General features: G+C 49.0%; 1 protein-coding gene across 6 annotated transcripts in view; it reads left to right on the forward strand.

Moving 5' to 3' along the window:
- CCAR1 (cell division cycle and apoptosis regulator 1) overlaps window positions 1-27,686 on the forward strand; it is a 1,607,854-nt gene that overhangs the window by 495,367 nt on the left and 1,084,801 nt on the right. For all 6 annotated transcript variants that reach the window (XM_078643192.1, XM_078643189.1, XM_078643190.1 and 3 more), the window contains one exon: window positions 1,217-1,360. In XM_078643192.1, the coding sequence (XP_078499318.1) occupies window positions 1,217-1,360 (144 nt within the window). The remainder of the gene's footprint in view (window positions 1-1,216; window positions 1,361-27,686) is intronic.

Raw genomic sequence — 27,686 nt, forward strand, 5'->3', positions numbered from 1 at the left:
ACCCGCCCACCCACCCTATGTTGCCGCTCAGTAACCGCCCACCCACCCTCTTTTGCCACTCAGTTCCCACCCAGCCACCCTCTGTTGCCACTCAGTAACTGCCCACCCATCCTCTATTTCCACTCAGTACCAGCCCACCTACCCTCCCACCCTTTGTTGCCACTCAGTAGCGGCCCACCCACCCTCTGTTGCTGCTCAGTAATCTGTTGCCACTCAGTACCGGCCCACCCACCCTCTGTGATGGCTCATTACCCACCCATCTCTGGGTACTAGATTGCTGCTCATTACCCGTGCAACTTCTGTTGCCGCTCTGTACCCACTCTCCCACCCTCCATTGCCGCTCAATAACTGATCACCTACCCTTCGTTGCCGCTCAGTATCCGACCACCCACCCTCCGTTGCCGCTCAATACCCAACCACCCACCCACCCATCGTTGCCGCTCAGTACCTGACCACCACCCTCCTTTGCCACTCTCCCCAATTGCAGGTCAGTACCCGAACACCCACCCTCCCTCCGTTGCTGCTTAGTACCCGCACACCCTGTCTTTGCTGCCACTTAGTTTTGCCCACTCCCCACAGGATCCGTCCACCCGCCCTTTGTTACCGCTCACTATCCACCCACCCTCCCATTGTTGCCGCTCATTATCTGCCCACCATACCTTTGTTGCCGCTCAGTATAAACCCACCCTCAATTCATTGCTGCTTGGGTAAATTTCTTGCCACTTAGTGGAGACCCACCCTCCCTCCGTGGCCGTTTGGTGACTTCTCACCCTCTTTAGTTCCTGTGTAGTAAACTGCCCACCCTCCCTCTGTTGCAGCTTAGTACCTAGCCACCATGCTACGGTCGCTTAGTGCCTGTCCATTCAACCTCCCTCCATTGCTATTCCCCACCCATCCTCCATCCATTGCTGCTCAGTGCCCACCCACCCTCTGTTGCCCTTGTAGATTCTCTGTTGCGGTTTCTTCTTCCATCCACCCACCTCCATTGGCTGTTGTTGCTTTCCCTCTGCTTTCAGGTTATTTTAAAACGCTTTGTCCATAATATCTATGCCAGTAAGTGGTAACATCCTGACCTATTGGCTTTGCCAGTGCTGCTTTAAGTAAAGGAATATGGATTGTGTCATCCAGTTGTCTTCATGCATGATGTCTGTTATCAAAAATTATTATGGGAAATAATTCTGATTTAAAATGAGGAATTGGTCTCTTTTTTTAAAAGCAGAGAAAGGGAAAGGCGAAGATCTCGAACACCACAGAGAAAGCGTTCAAGAGAGATATCACCTCGACGGGAGCGATCACCTCGCAGACCACGACGTAGTACTCCCCGCTACACTGTTCAGTTTTCAAAATTCTCCTTGGATTGGTATGGGTCTGCTTTGAATATACCTTAATGCTAGAAAGGTTTTGCTTGTTTCTGATGTAATAAACCCTGTGTAAGCTTAGTTGATCTAAATGAAGACTATTTTTTCAAATGATAATTGAAAAACAGTTTTTCAGGATTTGGATAATTAAAAAGTTGCTTATTTAAACAGATTAATTCTCATGAAAACATGATGTTTTATACAGAAATAAATGTATCTGATATTCTATTCAGCATTCTAGATCAAGTAGAGTAGGTAAGTGAAAAATTAGCAATACGAGACATCTTTAAAAAAAAAATTTTTTTAAATACACTGTTTATTTCCACTGCACAAAATATGAAAATATAAGAAATTCCTTAGTTAAGCACTAAAATTAAACTAAACATACATCACTAAAGAAATAGTGTGACGATATTTGCCAAATGTGAAAATAAATTATTTTTATGTGCATTCTGAGTGTGTACCATTATAAATCAAGTTAAATTCATATAACATGTATATAATATTAACCTCTAATAACTATGTGTATTGTGCCAATTCTTTCAAAGGATCTTAACGAAGAATAAAAGTTCAATATTGCAATCTAAATTTTTTCATTACAATGTGAGTGATTTCATTATTTTTGGTTCAGCTTTTCTTTTTTTTTGCTTTTTGTTTAGTGAAAAAGACCTGGTATTAACAAAAATAAATACATTTCATCCATCCAAAAGAGATAATCCAGAGAAAGATAGTGCTTTAAAGAGAAGAGGGATTAAAACAGCAATTAGAACAGAGGAAAAACAAATCATTCCTTAATGCCACTAGACCATATAACAATCCCCTTGCTGGGTCATGCCTAAATTATACCACATAAATTAACAGAACATTAAAATTATATAAGGGGAGCGACCCAGCCAGTAATTGGTCTCCAGATAGCCTGCCCCCACTCCCTCATCATTCTACCCTTGCGTGAATAAAGAGCAGATTCGATATTATAGATTCCCAACAGTCTTGCCAGCCACATCTGATAAGACGGGGGTACTGCATCTTTCCAACCAGCAGCTAACAATAGCCGGAGAACAGCTACACATATAAATATGAGGGCTTCGTTCTCCTTATTGAGGCCCAGGTTGCTGTCGGTTCCTATTAGCATTAGGGTAGGGGATAGCTCGATCTTAAAACCTAGCAGGCCCTCCCAAAAATGTTCCATCTCCCCCCTGATTACAGTTAACTTATCACAATAATGAAACATATGTAATAGATTAGCTGGACCTTCATGGCATCTTGGGCATTTGTCATCTTCTCTTTTCCCCCAATCATACAGTTTGGCAGGGGTAAAATACAGATTAAAGAGTGTCTTATAATGTTGGGCTTTCAAATTTAAAGACCGGAGTACTCTATCGGCCAAGTGCAGAGATTTGTATAGATCCACATCCGGATCAGCTAATTTAGTTGCCCAGGTCATTTCGTTTTTTTCCAAGTCGTCATGTAGACTAGACACTAAATTACCAAAAATCACTTTAATTTTACATCCACCTCTTAGCAGGGAATCGATCATACTAATTTGACCTCCTGGAGTAATCCGGGGCCTGGTGTTCTTCAGCATGCCAAAATTTGCATAAACTTAAAACCCTGACTTGATGGAATTCCAAATCTCTGCTGTATAGGAAGCTCAAAAGATTATCTCCTTCACAAATGTCTCCTATTCTTTTGACCCCCTGTTGCTCCCGTAATGCCCCCATCCTGTCATTACTGATTTGTGGGAAGACGCTAGAATTCCATAAAGGTGTATAATAATTAATTTTAGGAATTACTAGCATCTTTCGAATTCTTTTCCAGATTTCCCACAGACTATCAGAGACCTTATAGCGCATCTTCCTATAATACCGCCTATTATTTTTACGTAGCAGGAATCCCAGGGCCTCTCTGCCCAGTAGCATTTCATATATAGATGGTATTTCTTGATTATCGTATTGAGTATCAGATATTTTCATCGCAGGCTCAAATAATATCGCCATCTGGCTCAACAAGCAAGCCCATTGATAAAATCTAATATTCGGCAATGCCAGCCCACCCCTTTGTTGTGGGAGTGACATAAATTTCATCGATCGTCTGACTTTTCCGTACTGCCAGACAAAATTTATGAAAACTGACTCAATTGTTTTTAACGTGACTTCATCAATCAGATAAGGAATTGAGCAGAAGAGATACAATATCTTAGGCAGCATGGTCATTTTAAGTACATTTACTCTTCCTATTATGGAGAGGTGCAGGACATCTATTCTCTTGAGATCTGTGTTTATTGTTTTTATCAGCGGATTAAAATTAGTTTTTACGATATCCGTTATTACGGAGCTAACCCTGACTCCCAGATAAACTGCTGAGTCCTGATACCTCTGATCCGCCCGTAAAATGTTATTTGTACATATTATCTGGGTTTTACTTTCATTTAGGAGGTACCCTGAACTCCGACCAAACTCCTTAGCTATCCCGCTATCGCTACCTTGGCTGTATCAGGTTCTGGGGTAGTGATAGGCAGGTCATCCGCATATGCTAGCAGCTTGGTTTCGTAACCATTACAAACCACTGGTTTAATTTCCAAGCTGTCTAATAGGTGACGTACCAGCGGATCTATATACATCGAGAAGAGAATGGGTGAACTGGGACACCCCTGGCGCGTCCCCCTAGAGATACAGAATGGTTCAGAAGAGCCTCCCATTAATTGAATACTAGCTTTCGGCTCAGAATACATTGCCGTAATTGCTCCCGTAATTTTAGGACCAAAGCCCCTTCGGTCCAATATCCCCCATAGATATTTCCATGCAACGCGGTCAAAGGCCTTTTCTGCATCGAGGAGGATCATGGCCATCCGTCCCCCCGTGGCAGCCTGGACATCAAATAGCGAGATAGCACGTCTAATATGGTCTGTGGTCCCACGTCCTGGGATGAACCCATGCTGCCACGGAGAGACCAGACGACCAATGACCCCCCCCCCCGCCTCTTGGCCACGACCTTTGCATAGATCTTTGTGTCCGAGTTAATGAGGGATATTGGACAATAAGAGCAGGTTTTTCCTTAGGTTTACCCTTTTTATGAAATACGACGATGTTTGTTTCTTTCCACGATGGTGGTATCTCCCCGTAAAAGATAATACCATTAAAAAGATCTAACAAGAGGGGGCGTGGCTACCGGCCGTGGAAAATGGCCGCCTAGACCCGGAGCTCCGGGGCCGTTTCAGCCCTAAATATTGAAATCTGCACACTTATCCGCTACATAAGAGTCCATCGAGAGGTTCCACCGACACCGGAACTCTCCCGACACGCATCGGTCGCATCCAGATCCTAATCCGATGCCGCCGTCTGCGATTCTCACCACTTGAATGCGCACGGCCTAGCAGGGCCTGGAAGGCCGGGGACTGGAGTGACGGAGGCCGCCTGTGATCTGGCAGAGGCGCGGGGAACACAGACATCCGCGAAACCTAGACGGCGACTCCGCTGCCTGTGTGGCTCCCTGTCGTGTCCGATCCCGCCAGCCAGGAGCTGGATGCACGCTACGGACCCCCCCGCGGCCCTCTTGCTGTGACCGGCTTCTGCTCCGGACTTTGCCACGGACTCCGGGACGGCGGGAGCAGTGGCCGGGATGCGGTGAGGTGCCATTGCTGATCTGCCTTGTCCTCCCTGACGCATCCCCTTGGCGACCTGTGGCGGCTGGCTGGTTCCCCGAAAGTGCACTCTCTTTGCCCTGGGCTATTGCGCGGACCTGGGAGCGCACCGGATCCACGAGTGACCGGGCGGAGTCTGGGAGAACATTGCGCTGCAGGCCTTTCATTCCGGCCTTTGACTGTGAGTGGGCCTCTGGCTGGCCTGATAGAAACATTGTGGTCTGGGGGTGACTCTGCCATATCCTGCTGGTTCGTCGGGGGTCCCTCTGCCTCCCGGGGGGTTTGACCTGAAGTCTGCGCTGGGTGTGGCGGCCTGCAAGATCCATCGTCTACAAAGTCGCAGGGGAGATACCGGCTCCAGTGCTTGTCCTCCCCCCCCCCCTCTCCCCCTGACCACCGACTATCGCCTCTACGGATCCTACCACATTGCATTGGCTGCGGACTTTGGGGTCTGGGACATTGGGAGTGGAACAGTTTGGGCACATAATAACAGTATAACTGTTTGATCCACCCCGACTTCCTTAGTTGTACGCCGGACAGTCCAACGCACAATGGCGGGCAGAGGGCCTAGAAATCAGTCTGTCCAGGCTAAGTTGGGCAAGTTCGCTTATGAAAAAGGATCTAACACAACGCCGACTCACAGCAAATCACAGGAAGGCGACGGAGGGAAGAAGGTCACGCTGGACTACATCATGAAGGCGCTTGCAAGTGTCCAGACAACGGTTGGGACGATTTCCACCGACGTCTCCCTGCTGCGGGCGGACCTCCACAAAATGGCGGACAGAGTGAAGGACGTGGAGATAGTGGCAAAATCCTTGGTTCAGGACACGTCTGACCTCCAGCTATCAGTGACCCGCCTGGAAAAAGACAACAAACTTCAGCTATTGCAAAGAGACGTCGCAGCTTCTTCGAAGTAAAAAAACTGCTCCGAGCACAGGAGTTGCCGTATTCCATGCTTTTTCCTGCGAAGCGGAGGGTAGTGGCTGAAGGGAAGACCTGGTTCTTTGACTCTCCGGAGGCGACACACGAGTGGCTGGAGGGATGGCGTCCAGTAAACAAAACAGACCGAAGACCGGGCCACGCCGCCGTCGAGTGGGGGAGGACTCCCCAGAAGACATGGGCTCTGGCATTCAGGAGCCACACCACGAATTACCTCCTGAAGAAGAATAAGGTCGGATGTATTGAGAACAATACTCTATAGTTGTCGATGCGGCACTAAAGACATTAAAGTTTGAGTGAACTCGAGGCCTTGGACTAGGGGGGCCTTTAGGACTCTAAAAGGCTGCTGCCTCGTAGGACTCCTCCCCCGACACGCAAGTATTGCAGCACTGGGAGGGAAATTATAGCGCTCTGCAAAGTTGGGGTGGCGGGCAGTTGTTGGTTCGCTAAGCAGGGAGGCAGGAAGGGTGGGTGGGACTTGGGATGGGAAGGTAACTGAAGCGCTAAATTCTGTTGACTATGTTACATATTTGATTTTTCTTTGTTGTTTTGTTGAATGCAAACTGGATATGACAGCAATATGGGATATTACTTTAGCTTTGCGGGCCGAATGCAATTCCAGATGTTTGACTCACCGCACTGTAGATGACGGCTGAAACTGTTTCACTAGGGCTACAGGCTCCCCGTACCACCCTCACTCTACTCACCTGGAATGTTTGGGGATTGGGAGACAAAGTAAAGAGAGGCCTAGTATTGCAACACTTGAAGCGTTATGAGCCTGCAGTGGTCCTCTTGCAGGAAAAGCATCTGGTTGGGACAACGGTTCGAGCTATGGACAGATGGGGGTTCCAGATGGTAGCCCACGCAGACTTTTCCTCTGGCTCCAGAGGCACGGGGATTCTTATTAGGAAAAACTTCCCACTGGTGGTGCAGCAAACGCGAGTTGACGACCTGTCAGTGGGAAGGATGGTTATTTAATTTGGTCTTTGTCTATATACCACCGGCACTTCACACGCAAGCCCATTCCGATTTTACTACATTCCTATTGACACTACCGGTGGCGACACTCATAATAGGGGGCGACTTTAACTACATAATTGATGGCAAACTGGACAGATTCCCTGTTAGGCCGGAGACACAGGGTGGGCGACGTCTTCTTGGTCTCGTAGATGCCCTGGGACTGACTGACAGCTGGAGATTAAAGCACCCGAATGAAACTCTGTTCACTTTCTACTCGGCAGTCCATAACTGTCTCACACGCATTGACTATATCCTGACTTCGGCAGACGCCCTGCAAGGTATAGAGGAGGTCACTCTCCGCCCTAGGGGCATATCGGACCACTCCCCGATACTGTTTAAATATACCCATCACCAAACCTGCAGAAGACGCATGTTCCCGGTGCATGCTGGCTTCCTCCAGATGGCACCGGTTACAACGGCCCTCACACGTACTACTAAGCAATTTTTCCAAGAAAACCAGGGATCGGTGGACTCACCTAGTATGCTCTGGGAGGCGTATAAGGTGGTCCCCCGGGGTCAGGCGATGGCTTCCATCCTAGGTCACAAACGGGAATGACGGGCAGAGTTGGACAGCTTCGAAGCTGAACTAGCCATGGCTATCGCAGAGCAGGAGGCCAACCCTTCTAAGGGAACTGCTCGTGCGGTCCGTTTAAAACAAACGGAAGTTTTGGCCCGCCAAAGAGAAATGGCGCAACTCAAAATACAGGCCACTAGGCATAGGGTGTATGAACTGGGAGACAAGGCAGGGAAAATGCTAGCTTGGCTAGATAAGAAGGAAAGAGCGAATAAAGTCATTGCACAACTGATGTCCCCTGAGGGCTCCCTAGTCTCTGACCCTGACGGTATAGTTAATCTCCTAGCCGACCACTATGAACAAATATATGCTCCCCAGGCAAGCTATACAGTCGCAGAGGCATATGAATATATTAAGGATTTATCGATACCCAAGCTCTCCCCGGAGGCAGCACTTCTGTTGGAGGCAGACATTACCACTGATGAGGTCCAGGCGGCTACTTACGCACTGGCGTCTGGCAAGGCGCTGGGGCCAAGTGGGTTCCCGGTTGAACTACATAAGAGAACAGTGCAAACGACAGCCCCCTTCTTCCTAAATATGTTATCCCATAGCCTTGAAATAGGGGAGCTCCCGCGGGATCAGCGACTGGCCACAATTGTCGCGATCCACAAGCCTGGTAGACCTACAACAGATTGTGCCTCCTATCGTCCAATTTCACTCATCAACGCGGAGCCTAAAATACTGGCCAAACTGCTTGCGCTGCGCCTTACTCCTCACCTAACGTCACTAGTTAACCCGGACCAGTCAGGCTTCATGCCACATCGGAGCACAGCCCTTAACCTTCGCCGGCTTCATGCGGTCCTGGTGCGTGCACCTTACCTCAAAGAGCCTGCTGTCATCCTTTCACTGGACGCTACTATGGCGTTCAATACAGTCGAATGGCCTTATTTATTTGCAGTGCTCCAACATATGGGATTTGGTCCCAAATTCTGCGCCTGCATTCGTTTATTATACACTAAACCCCTAGCGCATGTTGTCGCAAACGGGCACATCTCACGAGACTTCCCTCTTGGCCGGGGCACAAGGCAGGGATACCCTTTATCCACGTTGCTTTTTGCATTGATTTTGGAACCTCTTGCGATTTGGATCAGATGGGAACCTTCCATCAAAGGGATCCGCTGGACCGATTAGTGGGAGGATCGTATATCCCTATACGCGGACGATATCCTTCTATATCTCACCTCCCCCCAAAAAATCTATTCTTGAAATATTGAATGTATGCGAGAAGTTTGGTAGAGTGTCCGGTTATAAAATTAACTGGAATAAATCAATTCTATTTGTCCTGGCCGGTCCCCCGCCTGTTTTGCCTCTGAGCTGCCCCCTGGGGACTACCACAACGACATTCAACTACCTGGGTATAATTGTTACAGCAGATCTTGACGAATTCTACTGCCTGAATCTTCGCCCCCTTCTAGAGAGGTTTAAACGTGATGTTAAACTGTGGCAAACTCTCCCTCTCACGCTTTTGGGCAAGGCAGCGTTGTATAAAATGATAGCGCTCCCACGCTTCCTTTACGTGCTTGAAAACACACCATCTGCGGTCCCTTCACAATATTTCAAAGCTATCGCTGCAACAGTGTCCCATCTACTGTGGGGCGGGAAGCCGCCCCGAATCGCGCACGATAAGTTAACCAGGGATTGGTATGATGGGGGGATAGCACTCCCAAATGTAGAACTATATTATTGGGCGTCACATCTAAAGCAGATCAACTTCTGGTTACATGCCCCACAAACTGAGCCGACATATCTTGCTGACAGACAATCCTTGGAAGGCAGGGGACTACTAGGTAATCTTTACAGCCCTCGTCCACCTCCGGATTTGATAGGCCCGACACAGCACTCAGTGCAGTTATGGTACAAGGCCAAAAGGCGTCTTAAATGCTTGGGAACTATCACCCAAATGACACCGCTGTGGGACTCCAGCAAATTGGGCTTCCTCCGTAATAGTAAGGGATTTCAGGCTTGGGATACCATTGGTATATCGGTGGTGGGTGATCTCTGGAAGAAGGGTAAGGTGGTGGACTTGGCCCATCTACAAACGCAGTATGAGTTGTCACAAACGGAGAAGTTTAGATACTTACAAATTAAGCATGCGCTACAGTCGGTTATACCGACAGGTTCCGTCCTACAGGAGTCGTCTCCTCTTGAAGACAGACTCCTGACCGAACACATGCAGGAAAAGGCCACTTCCCTCGCATATAGAAAGCTCTTAAATAACCTCCCAGACGTGACGGCCACCTTGACGCAGCACTGGTCAGAGGAGGTGGGCCCCTTTGTAGACTCCGAATGGCAGGAGGCCCTCGCCTCACCCCGGAAAACCGCTATCCCCTCAAGATTGAAACTGATACAACTCAAAATACTGCACCGCACATACTACACTAGAACGATTTTACACAGGATAGGAAAAGCCACGCATAAATTCTGCTTACGTAACTGTGGGGAGGAGGGAACGTTTTTCCACACCATCTGGGAATGCAGATACGCAACGACCTACTGGACGGCAGTGATGAGCACGATTTCTCAAACCATAGACATCTCCTTGCTCCCGGAACCTCGCCGCTGCCTGCTAAATGTCTGGGAACCCAATGACCTGAACCACCAACAAGAAGACTGGGTAATGTTGGGCATGTTGATAGCAAAACGTAACATCGCCAGGCTCTGGGGTTCGGCAATATCGCCGACGCTTCGAGATTGGTGTAGGGATGTGGATGAGGCGATGGTGGCAGAGAAGGCGGTCTACATCCACCGCGGCTGCCCAAGAAAGTGGGGAAGAATCTGGGGGGCCTGGAACGCATTTAGGGGTAATATTTGCGAACCACCATGTACCACTGAGGAAGGTGAAGACTCGGACTAGTGGAACTTGGTCCAGATATGCGGTTGAGGTTATGATGTGTTCAGAATGTCATACTCGATATTTATAATCTGAAACTGACTGTGGTTGTCTTGTACCCGCTAAAAGTACTTATATATCTGATGTGACGAATTTATGCAGAACTGTCCCATTTGCAATGTTAACACAAAATAAAAAATATTAAAAAAAATAAAAAAAAAGATCTAACAATATCGGAGCAATATCATTCTGCAGACTTTTATACACTTCGAGGGGGATTCTATCTGGCCCTGAGGCCTTCCCTGGTGCTAACTCCTGGAGTGCCTCGATCACCTCTTTTATATCTATATCCTCGTCGAGCCCCATTCTGTCCACCGCTGCCAACTGGGGACCTTCTTCCCTGAAATCTGAATCAGGGCAATCGAGTTGCATCTCTTCCGTGTATAGCTTTTGATAGAAATTTCTGAACACCTTCATGATATCTTCTAGCTCTGTATAATTCCGGGTGCCCTCTTCTATGTCAGTTATTACATTCCTATTAAAACTCTGTCTTATTCTCAACGCTAAGAGTTTCCCTGCCTGTTCTCCTGTCTCATAGAGCCTACCCTTATAGGTCTGATAATCGTCTGCCGCTTTCTGTGCTATCCCCTTGCATACCTCTGCTTTTATGGCTAAAATCTTCTGCCAACTCTTAGTAGCGTCATTGCCACAGATAATGTCCTCTATATGGCGTTCTTCACACTCAACCAGTTGGGCAGTTAATTTCTCCTTATCCTGACGCTCTTTTTTTCTGATTCTTGCGGCGAAGCTTATAGTTTCTCCTCTAAGTCTAGCTTTAAATGCGTCCCAGACACTATTTCTATTACCACTATATCGGTTCATATCATAATATTCTGTTGTCCATTTCCTTAAGTGTTCTACAAATAATGGGTAGGCTAATAGCTTTTTCTCGAAGGTCCAACTGGAGTGAATCCTAGACGAGATGCCAATATCATACTGCAGGATTAATGGGCTATGATCAGAGATGAGCTTAGGTAGCTTTTTGATCCCAACCCTGTTCAATTCCGTAGAAGTTATTAGAGAATAGTCCAGCTTAGTATATTTTTTATAGGGACATGAAAAATAGGTGTAACCATCCCTATTAGGCTCCTTGCTCCCCCAGACATCCACCAGCCCATGTGATTTCATTAACAAACTTAGGGCCCGAAACACCTTAGGTTTACGACCGCCATAGATCGTGTTATTCGTCAGATCAGCAGAGATATTTAAATCATCTCCACATAAGATGATCGGCCTTGGCCAGTTTGTTAATTCTATCTCCAAAAAATTAAAGACATCCGGGTCGTCTTGGTTAGAGCCATAGATTGTACAGATTGTATATCCCATTTCAAGTTCTACCAGGGCCCATCTCCCTAAGCCATCCTTCAACTGGCGCCAAGCTTTAACCCCGATAGATTTAGCCAGTATTGCCACACCTTTGATTGTAGATGTCTGCGAAGAGCAGGCCAGGAGATCGTAGCCCCTCAAACCCAATAAATGTTTTTTTGACCACGGGAGATGGGTCTCTTGCAGACATATCATATCCATCTGATTTGACCTGACAAAATAGCCCAGGCTTTGCCTCTTCCTCCAGTCATTCAGACCCCCTATATTTATTGTACAAATTTTAATAATCTTCGTATTCTAGTTCATTTCCTACTGATTCGCCAAACCATAGCTGGGTAAAATCCAAACAGCGAACAAAAACAGAAGTGTCACTATGAACAGAAACAAAAGCATCACTGTATGAAAAGCATACCAGGAATTTTCCTTTTCCTTCTTATTTCTTTCCACTCCCTCCCCAACCCCTCAAACCCGCCCCCCCTTCCCCACCCCCCACCCCACACTCCCATCCCCTTACATCCTTTACTCTAATGAGGTGCTCAGACCTTGGTCTGGGCATGTGATGCGCGCAGCAGCAGCGAGATGGGAGCAAATAAATTCCTACTCTTCGATTCTCATACCCCTAAAATCCCATTATGACCATTACTTCATGGTAAACGAGTCACCCGACTGCCGTGCCCTCCTACTCACCCCTCACCCCTTGCCCCTCCCTCCATTGAACCATTAAAATCCTGACGCGAGAAAGAAAATATGAGAGAAATAGAAAATGAAAAAATAAGAAGAAGCACAACAAAACAGTGAGGACCCTTATTCACCTCACCCACTGGATCTCATTATTAATTCGAGGTGTCTCACATCACAATAGTTTCCCTATTTCCCCACAGTGTCCAAATAGTCTTTCACTTTAACCTTCGAAGAGAAGTATCGAGTCTGTCCCTCATGAACTACTTTAAGTTGCGCCGGATTGATGAGGTAGACTTGGATATTCTTGTCCTGGAATAGTTTTATCAGCTGCCTCAATCTCCAGCGTCTCTCTACTGTTGAGTGGCAGAAATCGGGACGGACGAAGAACGAGACCCCCCTCGATTTGACCTCTTTGCTTCTGACCTAGCTTTCTCTGCCATAGCCTGTCTTAACAGGAAATTGCCTAAAAATGTTAGAATTGCCCTGGGTTTGTCTCCTTCTTTAGCCTGTACTCGAGGTTTAAGCAGAATGCGATGGGCCCTTTGGACCTCCGTCGCCCAATTCCATTCGCTCAGCTCCGGGAAGGCAGATTTAAAAAGATTGATTATGTATGATCTTGTGTCTTGTCCTTCAACCCCTTCAGGGACACCCAAGACTCTGAGGTTGTTCCTCTTCTGCTTGTTCTCGGATTCTTCCAACTTCCATTAGATGTCCCTGATTTGCGAGGTGTGTGACTCGGCCTGGGCAAACGCGTTGGAGGCTACTGCCTCCGTTGTAACAATTCTCTCCTCCAGGTTTGATACTCTCTCCCCTATGTTTACATATGTCTTGGAGAGTTTCCAGACTGCCCCCTGTATCTTCCTCATCGCCGCCTGAGCTCTTCGGGTGTCCTGACGCGTCTCCTCCCTATGAGACTGGATAGCCTGATGTATCATTTCGAGCGTCAGTGGAGAGCCACTGATTTGGGGCGGGGGATATCCAAGCCATGAGCTATCAGTGGGGTAGTAGAAGAGTAATCCCACGTAAGGTCTCTCCCTCCCTGACTCTGGCCAACAGTTGAGTTATGTTTTATTTTAGCCGTTATGGGAAGGTCCCCTTCATTTTCTTCTTCAAAGTCCGAGTCTAAGTTGCTGGTACCAGGAGAAGAGCTCTGATCTGACCATTCCCCCCCATCTGAGAGTGCCTAACATGGCATATATGCATACACATCCACACATTGCTGTATGGGGAATGAACATGCAGGCAATAGCCATATTAGACAATGTATAGGATCTGAGTAGGGGGCGGGTGGGGTACTCTGGCTTAGTTTTTTTAATTGGGTTTTATTTTGTTTCTACGGTTTTAGTTATGTTAATCCGTTGTTCTCACAAGGCTGGTGTTGGTCATCTCACGCTATGAACAATGGAATAACAATATGTCATGGTTAAGGATGGTCCACTTGGGCTCCTATGGGTATGGTAGTATGTCACGTGTAGATCAAGCGTATTATACCCGGATAACACCTACTATGTGATCTGGCGCACCACTAACACCATTGGATCATAAATGATGTAAAAAATGTTTTGCCAATGTATGGTGATGAATGCACAATTATCTGTTGATAAAATCGAAAATCTAATAAAACATATTTAAAAAAAGATTGCCTTGAGAAAATGAAAAAGGGTCCATTCATAGGCCCAGTTACAAACCAAGGTGAAGGACAGCTTCCACAGATACCTCGGGATGACAATATAAAACTCAGGGACAAACCTCAACAAAAAAAAACTTCTGCAGAGGTTCTTACAGAGGTAACACTTTTAAAGGAAGAGGCAGAGGAAACAATTCCCGTTCCTCCAGTACCAATACTAAACAATGACTCCATTACCTTTCCCCCAACAACACCAGCAACCGATTGGGGGTAGTCATCAACAATTACTCCAAAATTGGAATTCAATTACAACAGACCAATGGGACTTAGAAATGATCCAACATGGTTATTGTCTAGAGCTTATAACAACTCCTCCAAATAATCCGCCTCGCAAACACAAACCATCCATGCAAAATCAAATTCTTCTCCTACAAGAAATAACAGCTCAGTTGCAAAAAGTAGCAATAGAATTAGTTCCACCACAATGTCCTGGCACAGAGGTATATTCACTATACTTTCTTATTCCCAAAATAGATGGATCCCTCAGGCCCATTCTAGATCTCAGGCCACTAAATCATTACATAATATCAGAACATTTCAACATGGTCACTCTTTAGGAGAACATCCCTTTACTACAAAAAGGAGACTTCTTGGCAACCTCAGATCATCCTTGATACAGAAAAAAACTCAGATTTCTATGCAGGGAAAACATTATCAGTTGAAATTTCTTCCCTTTGCATTCACTAAAGCACCAAGAGTATTTCCAAATATTTAGCAGTTGTGACAGAATGTCTTCCCTTATCTAGACGACAGGCTAACCAAAGAAAACGCATTCACAAAGTTAAAATATTTATTTCAGCTAATTAAACCATAATATTTGCACAGCTCGATACATACAATAAAAGTTTCCAAATCATTAAGTATAAGCAGCTTCTTTTTGGCTTTAAATTGAGTTTAGAAATTGTTTAGCTAAAATACCATTACTAAAAATGTAAAAATGGTGTACTTGTAAATTAGAGTATTCATTACATTCCGCTCCAATATAAGAACTTTGTCACTATGTACAATAGCCAATAATTTTCCTATTTCTTCACATTTAAGTATTTATAGATTACATAGTCGTCACCAATCCCTTCGCTGTCAATAATTGATCCGCTTTGCAAAAGAATTTTATAAAAGCAGCTAATATTTGCAGTCTCCCCTTTCATGCAAAAAAGCCAGGCATGACAACAAGTTCTGAAGTAATGCAAATTAAAAAGTATTTTCAATAAAATTTTGCGTTCAGGTATTATTATAGGACAGGTTGATATAATATGTGTTAGGCTTTCCTAATATCTGTGACATAATCTGCACTTTGTATCCTGTGGTTTAAGTTGCCATTTGAGGCTTTATTCTGTAACAACAAATCGTAGGTGAAGTAACTTAATTTTATAAAATGATTTTAATAATGTTGTTAAATACATCTGTGGACGAGGCTGTTTGTACGAGTCAATAGTTGGCCAGGCATGTCTTCTCTTACTAAATTCCTCTTTCTTTATGCCATGACAACCTGCTTATTTGTTTATTAATGGCTTTCTTAAAGGAGTTGTGAGTTAGTACCAAATTCCATAGCTCCTTTACTAGCTCGAAAGCCAATGCCCAAGTATTTACATTCAGTTGAGTTTTATTTTGGATTTCTTCCCACAGCAGGGCATGGAGTGTGGTTTCATCAGAAGTCTTTAGTAAAGATATGTATTTAATAAGGCAGCCTGTTTGAACCATTTTTTGGTTGGTTAAACCAAATTCTAGTCGAATCTGTGGCTGTGACACACTCTGGGGGAGGTAAAACAAGAGTCGAAAAACCTTACTTTGTACAGAGTAAAAAAGGCACCAAACTTTCCTGGAAAAACAACTGTACCATAGTAAAGAGTTGGAATACATTTTTTTTTTTTTTAAAACCTTTATTGTACAGAAGGCGCTCACAGATACGGGCCTACAACCCACCGGGCCGGCCACCACAATGAAGAGACATACGAGGCAATACAGGAGTGACAACAGGATTTCTAAATAGCTCATATGAAGGCAAAGGCAACAAGTCTTCGAGCCGCCATCACGAACAGGATAAGAGTAGGTTAATTTTATAATAGAAAAAAGGGTTTCGCAGGAGAAGGACAATCTGTAAAGTCCAGAGGGCCGCGGTGGGCCGTGAGCAAGCCGAAGTTTCGAATACAGGAAAAGACCAAAAGAACAGTCACATTTTGGCAAAGGCAGAACGTGAGTCCCACATCAATAACAATCACAATCGCTGCTCAACGCCCTCCCACCACTACCATGGCACATAATAGTAAAACAGCGAAAAGTACGCTTACAAAACTAAAAGCCCTCCGTTACAACAACCCAGGAGAGGAAAAGAAAAATGGGGGGGGGGAAAGGGAAAATAAGGGAGGAAAAGGACATCGGAAAAAAGGAGGGAGAAAGTGAGGGCGCAGCGTCAGTGCACGCCCCCCACGGCTAACAAAGCACCCAATACTAATTCGGCACAAGGAACTAGTGGCAACAGGCGAAATGAATGCGTAGTAAACCGTGACAGCAGACATACCAAAAGGGCCATGCCAGCACAAACACCCCGGGGGCGACGTGCCGACACCGCGCCACGAAATAAGGGGATACATAAGAGCCATAGAACCAAAAAAAGGAACAAGGGAAGATACAATAAAACAGACCACCCCGCACAGCCCACCCTGCACCCCTGCAGAAGGCTATGGCCTACCCCCCAGCAGCGTGCCTGTCGCCCTAATTAGAACCTGAAATATAGAAGAAATATGGAAAGAAAGAATCACTTAAATAAAAAGGGGGGGAAGGGAAAACAGGGAAAAACAGCGGGAGAGGAGCCACAGAATCAAAACCCCTTCAGCTCCCACCCCCCCGCCCGAAAATACTCAGAGCCCACGGGAAGATAGTAAACACACGGATAAGCTCCAGGAACGTAAAGAAGTATCAAACATAATCATACAATTATAAACGGATCACCCAACCATACCACAAATTACAGTCCACAGAGGCAAGATCAGCTCAACCCTGTCCTCGTTTTTCGCAAACTGTAGCAGTCCAACGAACCAGGAACCAGATCACATGGAGCCGGAGGTGAAGAACAGGGAGTCGAATCAAAAATACACTCAAGTCATAGCGATCGCAATCCGGATGATCCAGAAAGCACAGTAACCACCTCAGGCAAAGCAGGCACAGTTCCGATGAGAACACGGAGAAATCCGGTCCAGCGGCACAGTCACAGGATCTTCGTTCGGCCATGCGAGGCAAAAGAGGAAAAGGAGACCCATCGAGGTCGGTCCAGACGGGATCCGGCTGGCGAACCTCCGAAGCAGAAGGAGGCACAGGATGAAGAAGGGCAGCGGACTTCCGTATATCCACACCAACAGCAGCCTCCAGGTCCACGACCCCAAGGAAAGCTCCAGCAGCACACAACAGAGATGAAGCCGCACAAACCGGGGGGGGCCCGGCAGGCCCAGCCAAGGGACCCCTCTCCAGGATAGCGATGGGTGCGGTCATGGGCGCCCCCCAGGAGCGCAGGGCGGCGAGGATGTCGCCAAGCGTAGGCTCACCTTTGCAGTATTCAGAAAACGTGCCGTGCGGCGGACCCGCATCGCCAGTCCCAGCAAGGCCGAGAGTCATGGGGCCGGCCGCCATCTTAGAAGTCCGGCGGGCCGCTGCGAACACTGACCCCCGCCCGGATACCAGCGGGGCAAAACAGGATACCGGCAGCCACCAGCAGAGGTGCCACCAGGGCAGGAAGGGGGGCCACCAGAAGAAGGCGATGCGCCGGCACCCCACGTTGCCGCCGGCACCGTTCTCCGAGCCCGGGCGGAGGAACTCAAAATGGCCGGGCCGGAGAACAAAGGGGAGACGAGCCAGATGTACGGTTAACCCCGTCCATGGAAGGCAGCGCCCCAACACCAGGCCGCAGGACCGCCGGACCAGGCCCAGGGGGCCGCAATCGGTCTATTAGCACATCGGCCTCTCCGACCGACTCCACACCACCACCAAGGGCCGGCCACCGCGCCCCGCCCAGCCCGGGCGCCGCCAAGGAGTGCCAGGCCCGGCCGCTCCGGAGGCCCCGAAGCAGACAGGGGCGTAACTCAGGATCCGTGCCTGTGAGGTATCGTCGTTCCACTGCACATCGTCGAACACTTCCCGGGGCAGGATAAAGTACAGGATAGTTGTTGTAGACAGGAGAGTGAACGGAGCCGAGCTAAAACGCGGCCATCTCGGACGTGAGCTTGGCTCCTCCCCCAGTTGGAATACATTTGGCCTTTATTGCTGCTAATAGTGGCTGGAAAGTTGGACTTTGTAATTTCCAGTATAGTTATTGGAAAGCTGAAATTAAGGACACAATTTTTCGTTTCAAAGTATTCTGATGAAATTGATGCATTAGCCGATCATTGTAACCAAACTCCGAGATATTTATACACCGAACCTCGGAGAAGTGTCTTCCCGCCTAATGACCAGCTCCCCTTCTTATTGATTTTCCTGCCAAAAATCACAATAGGTGTTTTTGTGAAGTTGATTGTCATTTCGTTTTCTATGCAATAAAGGTCTAGAGGGTTTAATATTCTTTGTAGGCCAATCCCAGTTAGGTTCAGCAGAACTAAATCATCCGCATATTGTAACAAGATCACTTTTTTGTTCACCACAGTTGGAGGATGTGAGTTGGCTGACTCTAAAATAGTGCTTAGATCCGCCAGAAATATATTAAAATGAATTGCCGCCAGAACGCAACTTTGCTTCAGGTCTCTTTTTAGCTAACTTTTATCTGTCAACCCTTTGTTTTGTCCACGTTTGACCTGGGCCCATTTATTAGTGTATAAGAGCTGGATTGCACGCAATAAGTTTGTAGGGATGTCCCAATTAATCAGCTTCTTCCATAACAGATTGCAGTTGACATAATCCAAGGCTTTGAAAAAATCCACAAAGCATGTGTACAGAAGTTGTTTTTTTATACACATTTATCCATGATCATTGTGAGTGCTACCAAGTTATCTATTGTACGGGGGCGTGGCTTAACAAAATGGCCGGCTAGACGTGTTTCTGTCCAGCTCCTGCCCCACGTTCCTCAAAATCCTTCATAATCCTGGCACTTTTCAATTCTAAATCGGTGCTCCGGAGGTGCGAAGACCCCCCGACCCCAGAGGCTATTAAAACGGGCGAAGATTGCCGCCGAAGCTTGCGTGAGTCCCGGTGGCCTGATCCCCCTGCACGCCCAGCAAATGGCGGCCGCCGTGCGATAGTACAGTGGCGGCCGGCCGCAGCACAGCCACAGACTCCGTGGACGGGAGGCGCCCCCGGCGGAGGGGGGAGAGGAGGGAGATGGTCCGCCGGCAAGAGGCGTCTGGCCTGGACACCGGTGAGCAACGCCCGGGGACACAGTGGCTGTAATGATTGGGGCGGACCCCTTCGTCAGACCGAGGCGGAGCAGCCTGCATATCCTGCGGCAGTCTCCTACGAGAGGCCGGGGCGGAGCGGCCTGTACGAACCACCGCAACCTCCTGCGAGTGGCCAGAGCCTGCTCATTCTACCGCGGCCCCCTCGGGTCTGAACTGAAAGCCTGGAGTCCGGGCGCCCGCCGGGTCCGAACGGCCAGGAGCCGCGGACCTTGATGTGCGCCCCTGAGGACAGAGCGGCCTACAGGTATTGCCGCGGCTTCCTGCGAGGGGCCGGAGCGTAGCGACCTACACAGCTTGCGAGTGCGCCTGGAGGCAGCTGGTGGACCAGACGCTCCGGACTTAGGGGGCGATTAGGCGACCATGGCTGTGCTCTGGATCTGAGGTGACTGCAGGCCCCTCGTGCGACAATATCGGCAGGCACTCCCGGCGGACGGACCCCCTCCCCCCTGGCTGACGGAGACGAGGTAGGCCACAATCCTGGAGCAGTCGATTGGGGTGGCTGACGAGGATGGAGGCGGCTGGCATTTGAGACGCGCTGGTCTCAACGTGAAGGTGTGAACGGGACTGGATGACTAAGGCCTGTAGACTCCTGGGACATTGCGGGGCCGGTCGGGCCTAGAGTTGGAGCCACCGAGGTTGGTCTGCAAACGATAGGGAAGTGAAGCCCTGAGCGGGAGAGTCTCTTGGGGGGGCCCCCGGTAGATAACCCTTGGACGTCACCCCTACTATGGGAAAGGACAGACCGACGAGGGGAGCCCAGACAAACAAGATCGTACAATACACGGTCCCGGGCCCTGCTGTAGCGGAGCGCCCTGGGACGGACAGGAGAATGGAGGCCCACCCGGATGCGGCGGCCCGAGATAAAGCCGATATCCTGGCAGCGACCCGTGACTCCAGAGTGGCGCTAAAATCATCTGCGCCTTGATCTCAGAAAGGTGGCGGACAGGGTCACCACTAAGGAAGGGGATCTGAGCGTCTTGCAGACCGAGGTCCAGCAGCTGAAGGAAACGATTGCCGCACTCCAAGACCATACAGCTCGATTGGAGGATCGGGCAGAAGATGCGGAAGGACGGTCCTGGAGGAATAATCTCCGGTTCCTCGGATTTCCGGAGCGCACGAAGGGGACGGCGGCAGATCTGTTCCTCGAAGACTGGATTGGCAAGGCCATCCCAAATTTGCAATTGTCTAAAATGTTTGCCATTGAGAGGGCCCACAGGACCCTGGGACCACCGCCGAAACCGGCATCTCCACCCAGGGCCATAATAGCCCGGTTCTTCAATTTTAGGGACCGAGACATGATTTTGCAGCACATCCGTAGAACCGGTCAACCTAGGTATAATAACTGTGATATTCACATATTCCCAGACTACACTAGGAAGGTGCAGGACCTCCGGAACGACTTCCTGCAGGTTAAGCGGCGGATGCGGAATCTTAGCGTAAAGTACGGTTTGCTCTTCCCAGCTAGGCTCCGCGTTCAACACGGCGAGAAGACGTACTTCTTTGACCGACCGTCGGATGCGTAGGAATGGTTGGACTCGCTAGGAATAGCGGGACACGAGAACACGCAGGGCTGGCAGGAACAACGACGACTGAGCGCACGAAGACGAAGCCAACGTCGCGGCACAAGGGATCTGCCCCAGGGAGGGCGTGCCATTGCTGAGACAGGTCGAATAACGGTGGGCCCGGATGGCACCCTCCAGGCGGAACCTGAGACGATCCCGACCCAGAACCAGTTCTCCCCATTGTGTTTGGTGCAGGACACGCAATCGGACGTGAGGGGTGCAGCCAGCCCGGCTGATACACCTGCACATGACGAATGACTGGTAAACCTGGGGGTTCGTATGTACCGAGGGGGATCTTGAGCATTGTGAGTATCTCCATACTTTAACCTGGGGGGATCTGTAAGGCCCGACGAGCTGGAGATGGGATTGTTCTTCAGAGGCGTAAGAGCATGATGGTGGGGGGGGGGGGGGGTAGGTCTGGGCACCAGACTATCGTAATGATTATATTATTGTGCCAATTCCAGTTTATGAAGCCGACTGTAGAGTGCTGCCACGGTCGGCTGGGCCTCGGCCGGGCGCGGCTGTGTGGTACCAGTCAGTCGGATGAATGTTCAACCACGAAGGAACAGGGATTTTTTCTTGGACTGATACGTATTGGAAGGGAGGGTCTGAGGGGGGGTGGGGGGGGGGAGTGTTTTTGGGGCGGGGTTCGGGGTCTCCTGACCAGGCCTGGGCTGGGAGATGCGGTACCACCGCCTGTGGGTGGGAAATCTTGGGGGTTCTTGTTTTGCTTTGGGGAGGGTTGCTGCCGGGTCCACTTCTATTTTTGCTTTGCAAGGTTTATGTTGTTTGCCTATTGAGAGGTCGAGTCACAATATGAAGGGAGTGCCGGAGGACACCGGGTGGGGGGCATACTGCCGGAGGGTGTTACACACATGACAGGTGATGCACGTAAATACAAACTAATAACTTGGAATGTCAGAAGGCTCAATAACAGAATTAAGCGGATCAGGGTGGCCACGTACCTCCGTCGGTACGAAGTCAGCTATGCTTTCCTTCAGGAAACGCACCTCTGGGGTGATTGCCTTAAGTATGTCCAGCGTAGATGGCGTGGACAATTCTTTGCTACATCTTATTCCGGGTTTGCTAGAGGGGCCCTAATTTGGGTAGCTCCGGGGGTTCCCTTTAGAGCCATTCACTCGAACTTGGACCCAGAGGGCAGGTTTGTTATAGTGGTGGGTACCCTGAATGGACGTAGTGTATGCTTGGTAAACATATACGCCCCGAACACTGACGATGGAGAGTTTCTGGGTCGAGTGTTGGGACAACTGGATTTAGACCCTGACATAGAGCTCCTTGTAGCAGGGGATTTTAACTGAGCACTTGATGGGAATTTAGATAGATACCCCCCAAAATTAGCCCAAACTGAGAGAAACACTGACCCAGATGCTCCATAGTTACGACCTGGTAGATGTTTGGAGGCACCATAAACCTGCCCGCTGGGTGTACTCGTGCTACACACCTGCTGCCAACACTCATAGTAGGTTAGACTATTTCTTTTTTCAGGGTATGGTCGTCGACAGGGTAGAGGAGGTCCATAATTTGGCGCGTTACCCGTCAGATCACTCCCCACTCCTGCTTACGTACTTGGTGGGTGATCCTCGACCCAAGATCCCGCTTTGGAGACTCAACACGGAGGCCTTCGGGGATCCCACCTATAAGGAGGCTATTTTACCAGGACTCGAGGCATATTTAGCGGTAAATTGGGGGTCGGCCAGTACCAGGGCTACTGAATGGGATGCCATGAAAGTGGTCATCCGGGGAACTTGCCTGTCCACGGAGGTAGGTGTTAGACGGGTACTAGAAAGGGAACTTAGTCGACATGAGGACCGACTAGCGGAGCTGGAGAGGGACTTCCCCACAGATAAAGAGCAACGGCCGGAATGGACGGCCGCGCAACAACACTTAGGGGACACTTGGGCCTCCCTTGGTAAACTTAATAGGACAGCCAGCAGGTAGAAATGGTACGCAGAGGGTGGCAAGGCTGGGAGACTTTTGGCGCGCTTGATTCGAGCAGAAACCCAACCCCACCCGATCCTAGCGCTGCGGAATGAAGTCCCAGCAGGCGATTAACGAAGTGTTCCGATCCTACTTAGATAAAATATACTCAGAATCGCAGCTCGTACCAGACGCCGAGGACATAGACGGGTATCTCGAGGGGATACAACTGCCCAGCATTGATGCGGATAGTCAGGAGGAACTGGGAGGGCCTCTACCGGAGGAGGAATTGCGTGCCGCAATAGCCCGTCTGCAGACGGCAAAGTCCCCGGGGATGGACGGACTCACGGACGAATTCTATAAAGAATTCAAGGGTGTTTTGGTCCCGAAACTCCTGGAAGTGGCGAGGGAGGCCTATGATGGGGGGTTGCTCCCGGACTCCATGCGAGCAGCGACAATAGTTATGATCCCCAAGCCAGGGAAGGATGCGCTTCTCCCGGGATCCTATAGGCCCATATCCATGTTGAACGTGGATCTGAACGTTATCAGCCAGGTGTTGGCCTCTAGACTCCTTCCCTATCTCCGTTGCTTGGTCAATGACGACCAGTCGGGGTTCATTCCGGGCTGAAACACCCTGCGGAATATCCGCCGCCTGGCTCATGTCATGCAAACATTGGAGGGTCAGGCCGGACAAAGCATGCTGGTATTTTTGGATATCGAACAAGCGTTCGACTCGATCCCATGGACTTACCTCTGGAAGGTGCTACTAAAACTAGCCTGGGGGAAGGATTTGTAAGGTGGGTTCAGCTACTATATGCCAGACCCGTGGCCAGAGTCCGCACAGGTCGATGTGTCTCGGATGTGATACCTATATCGAGAGGAACCCGTCAGGGGTGCCCACTTTCCCCCTGCTCTTTGCCCTGGCGATGGAGCCATTGGCATGCCATCTTCGTGCGGTGCTTGAGGGCAGGGGTATCTGGGTGGGGACGGTGGAGCATGTGGTGTCCCTATATGCGGATGACGCGTTGATCTACCTGAGCCAGCCGACGCAGTCACTACCGATCTTGATGGCCGCACTAACAAACTTTACGGCCGCTTCATGCCTGGCGGTAAATAAAGTGAAATCCCAGCTTTATGCGATTGGAGAACGGGCGGAATGAGAGGGGCTCCCGCGTCCAGAAATAGGACTCCCATGGGTAGACGATACCCTTCGCTATTTAGGAATTTGGATTGGTCGTGACTCGGCCACCTTCTTCTAACACAATATGGGACAGATCATACGGGGTCTGCAGGGAAGTATTGCCTTTTGGAGCACCCTCCAGCTCTCCCTGATGGGGAAGATTGCCTTAATTAAGATGGTGGTCCTCCCGAATAAAGATTCTATTTTCAGAGGAACATGGCGGCAGTCGGCTAGCTGCCGCGGTACTCCGCTCCGAGCCCTAGCGGAGCTTATGCGCTTGTTTTTGCCTTGAGAGGACTGTTTCTACATGAAATTCTTCGTGACAATGCGGTTTTCTTAAAAAAAATACAGCCAAATATCGGAAAACTGCAGAGTAATTGGAAGTTATTGAAGGAGGAAAAGGGAGTCAATCACCTGGTCCGGGGTTTGCTCCGAGCCGTCCGTGTTCATGTGTAAACAGAGGGGCGTGTTCCAGCCTGCTCCGGCTCGCCTCCACGGGGTTCGAGTAATCGAGCCCGTAGTGGATCCTGCATCGCACAAGCCCTTGGCTTTGTGGAAGTGGTCTCAAGCCGCTCTGGAGCTCCGTCGGGGGAGGCATCTACGGTCTCTTCGTGGAGGCCCTCGTTTTTCTGCAGTTTCGGCGGGGAAAGCGGCGGAGACCAAGAACGGGACCGAGCGAGCAGGCATAGCGGTGGCGGCGGCGGCGGTGGCCGCCTCGAGGCTGACTGCAGATACAGTGTTCGATGTGCCACCGACTTCTACGGACTCTGCTGTAACGTGTGAAGTGAAGGGAGTGCTGAGTGGGAGGTTAGCGGCAGATATCCAGTGCTTTAAGTTGCCTCTAGTAAGGTCACTTGACCCAGGATCAGAGTCAGTGGGGTGTTACAGTATTAAGCAGGGGGAGTACGACCGGGTTAAAACCTCCCGAGTGGCAACCCTAAGGAGCTATTATATGAACAAAGCTGAGGCCCCTTTAAAGTTACACGTAGTAACTGCTAGCGGGGGGTGTGGTGACAACAACAAGGGCAGCAGAAACCAGAAACAAAACAGGGGAGGTAAAACTAATAGAAAGAAAGAGGGCTCGAGTGGACCCCTTGCCCTTGAAGCCAGGTTGGTCTTTGGGAGAGCAACTCAAGACTCTGCTGAAGCGGGCCCTGAGCTGACTAATCTAGTTAGCAGAAATACAACTAAAACGCCCCCTAAAACCTCCTCCTATCTTTCCTTTGAGGCGAAACCTAAACGTGCTAAAAAGTCTAAGTCAGCCAAAATAGCTCTCGATTCTAGTTCTAAGATTACACCATCACTGCGATCCTATTTTAAGGCCATTCCTCAGGTCCTAAACTTGACAGATAGCTATCCTCCCCCTGAGTTTCTCCTACCAGGCATACCCTCTACCGCGGTTTTGAGTCTTCAGATTATGGAGAAGGGACGAAATGAAGTTCAACCTGGGGGGGCAGAAGGCATACCCCCAAACATTATTCCAATAGAGACAAACCCTGTTCTTTCGCTCACGACACCACCAGCTGCATCAGATATTGTAAACAATACCAGCCCCAATGGTTCTTTGGAGTCATGTGAGGCTTCTACTAACTTAGAGGCAGCTACCAGTTCTGCTGGGGCTGTAGTCTGTAGTCTGTCGGGGGAACGCATACGCACGGAGGTTGAAACATGTTTGGAGTCTGTTGTCTCAGTTTCTCTAAGTGCCCCTTCCACTTTTGATATGCCACCCAAACTTCCTGCTTCTGTCGCCAGCATCCCTCCAGATCCCTCAATTGCTTCATTACTACCCATGTTTACAAATCTGTCAGCTGACATTAAACGGGGTTTTGAAGAGTCATCTAAAATTCAGAGAGAGATGAGATCATACTGTGAATCATTAGACAGTAAGATAGATGGTCTTTTTGCAAGAACTGGCGCGCTGGAAGAGACAGTGGCTGGGATGTCTCTTGAGTTGGAAAATGCCAAGGGCGATCTAGTCAAACTTAAAAGAGAGGACACTGCTCTAGCAGAAAGAATGGAGTTTCTGGAAAATAATGCGAGGCGATGTAACATTCGCATTCTAAATGTACCTGAAGGACGTGAAGGATCAGATATAAAGACTTTCATCATACAACTTATAAAAAAATCTCTAAATCTATCTCATTCTGAGAGCTGAAGACTGACATCCAGAGGATACATAGGGACCCCTTCAGGCGAAATTTACAGAGGACCAAGCCCCGGAAGATATTGGTCAACTTTCATACTTTCACACTGAAGGGCCATATCCTCAATCTAGCTCTGAAACAAAAGTCCCTATCAGGAGATGACTTCACTTTTCAAATAAGATCTGACCTTTCAAGGGCCACCCTGGATAGACAGTGAGAGTTGGGCAGGAGGATGGAGGCCTTTAAGAAATTGGGTGCGTCAGTACAGTTGAGCTTTCCCGCAGCATTGAAGATCATGCTCAACAATAAAATGTATAATATTTGCTCAGTTCAGACTGCAGACGAGCTTCTGATGACCCTTAGTGCTCCTAGTGGGGCTAATGGCAGGTCAGGCATGGGCTAAGAGAACTGGGGTATGACTATTTTCATCTCGGTATAAGGGTAACGGGGATAGCAGTCTCCACGATCATAGTCTCCATGATCACAGCCCTACCCTAACCTTTAGTTAGAAATAAAAAAAGTGGGGCAATTCTCTTTTTCTCACAATGTCAAGCACAAAATAATATATAAAAAAAAGGGGGAAAGAAACAAACGGAAAGAAAAAGAAGAAAAAAAGGGAAGAAAGAAAGAAAGGGAGAGGAAAAAAAAAAGGGAGAAAAAACCCCCCAAAAAACAAAACCCTCAAGTAGAGTTACAATATAATACATATAATACAACACCAGCACTGGCACTAATAGATGTGATGGGATTATAAAAGAAGAGAAGGAACAAAAGGGAAAAAAAAAACATATAATTTTCACATCTCTTAAGGAACTTGAGGAGTTTTTCCTGCTAAGATTTGAAGCAATAACAGATCAAACTATATTGGTAGCACTATAGTGAGGGCGTGGCTTAGCAAGCCACGATGGCGGCTGTGTCTTGCTGAGGCTCCGCGATCGGGCTAGCATCTTGCCCAGTTCCCGTGATCGCTGGGAGCCTCAACCTGCCCGAACCAACGCCCGGGATGCCCCCGCACACTGGGGTACCCCTCGAGTGACCAGCAGGTACAACGGGCGGACAATACTAGCCGAGCTGCGCCCTGCCGGGCCGGAGGAACGCCGACCCTGGAAAATGGCGGGCGCTACCTGAACCTGCGGATCTGTGAGCCGCCGAGACCCGACTCCCTGGACAGCGGCACCGGACGACGCGACCGGCAGCGGCCACAGAGGTATCTGCAGGAGGGACGACGTCGGCCCACGGAGGGGCTTGTTGCATGGCGCCTCTCTACACTCCGGAGCCCTGACGCACAAGATGGCGGCCGCCGCCCCGGGGCTCCGATGCATTGAGGCTGGACACCCACCGGACGCCTGATCGGCTCCCGATCCCGGAC

This window comes from Lissotriton helveticus, chromosome 5_1 (genome assembly GCF_964261635.1).
Source record: "Lissotriton helveticus chromosome 5_1, aLisHel1.1, whole genome shotgun sequence".
Taxonomy (NCBI): Eukaryota; Metazoa; Chordata; class Amphibia; order Caudata; family Salamandridae; genus Lissotriton; species Lissotriton helveticus.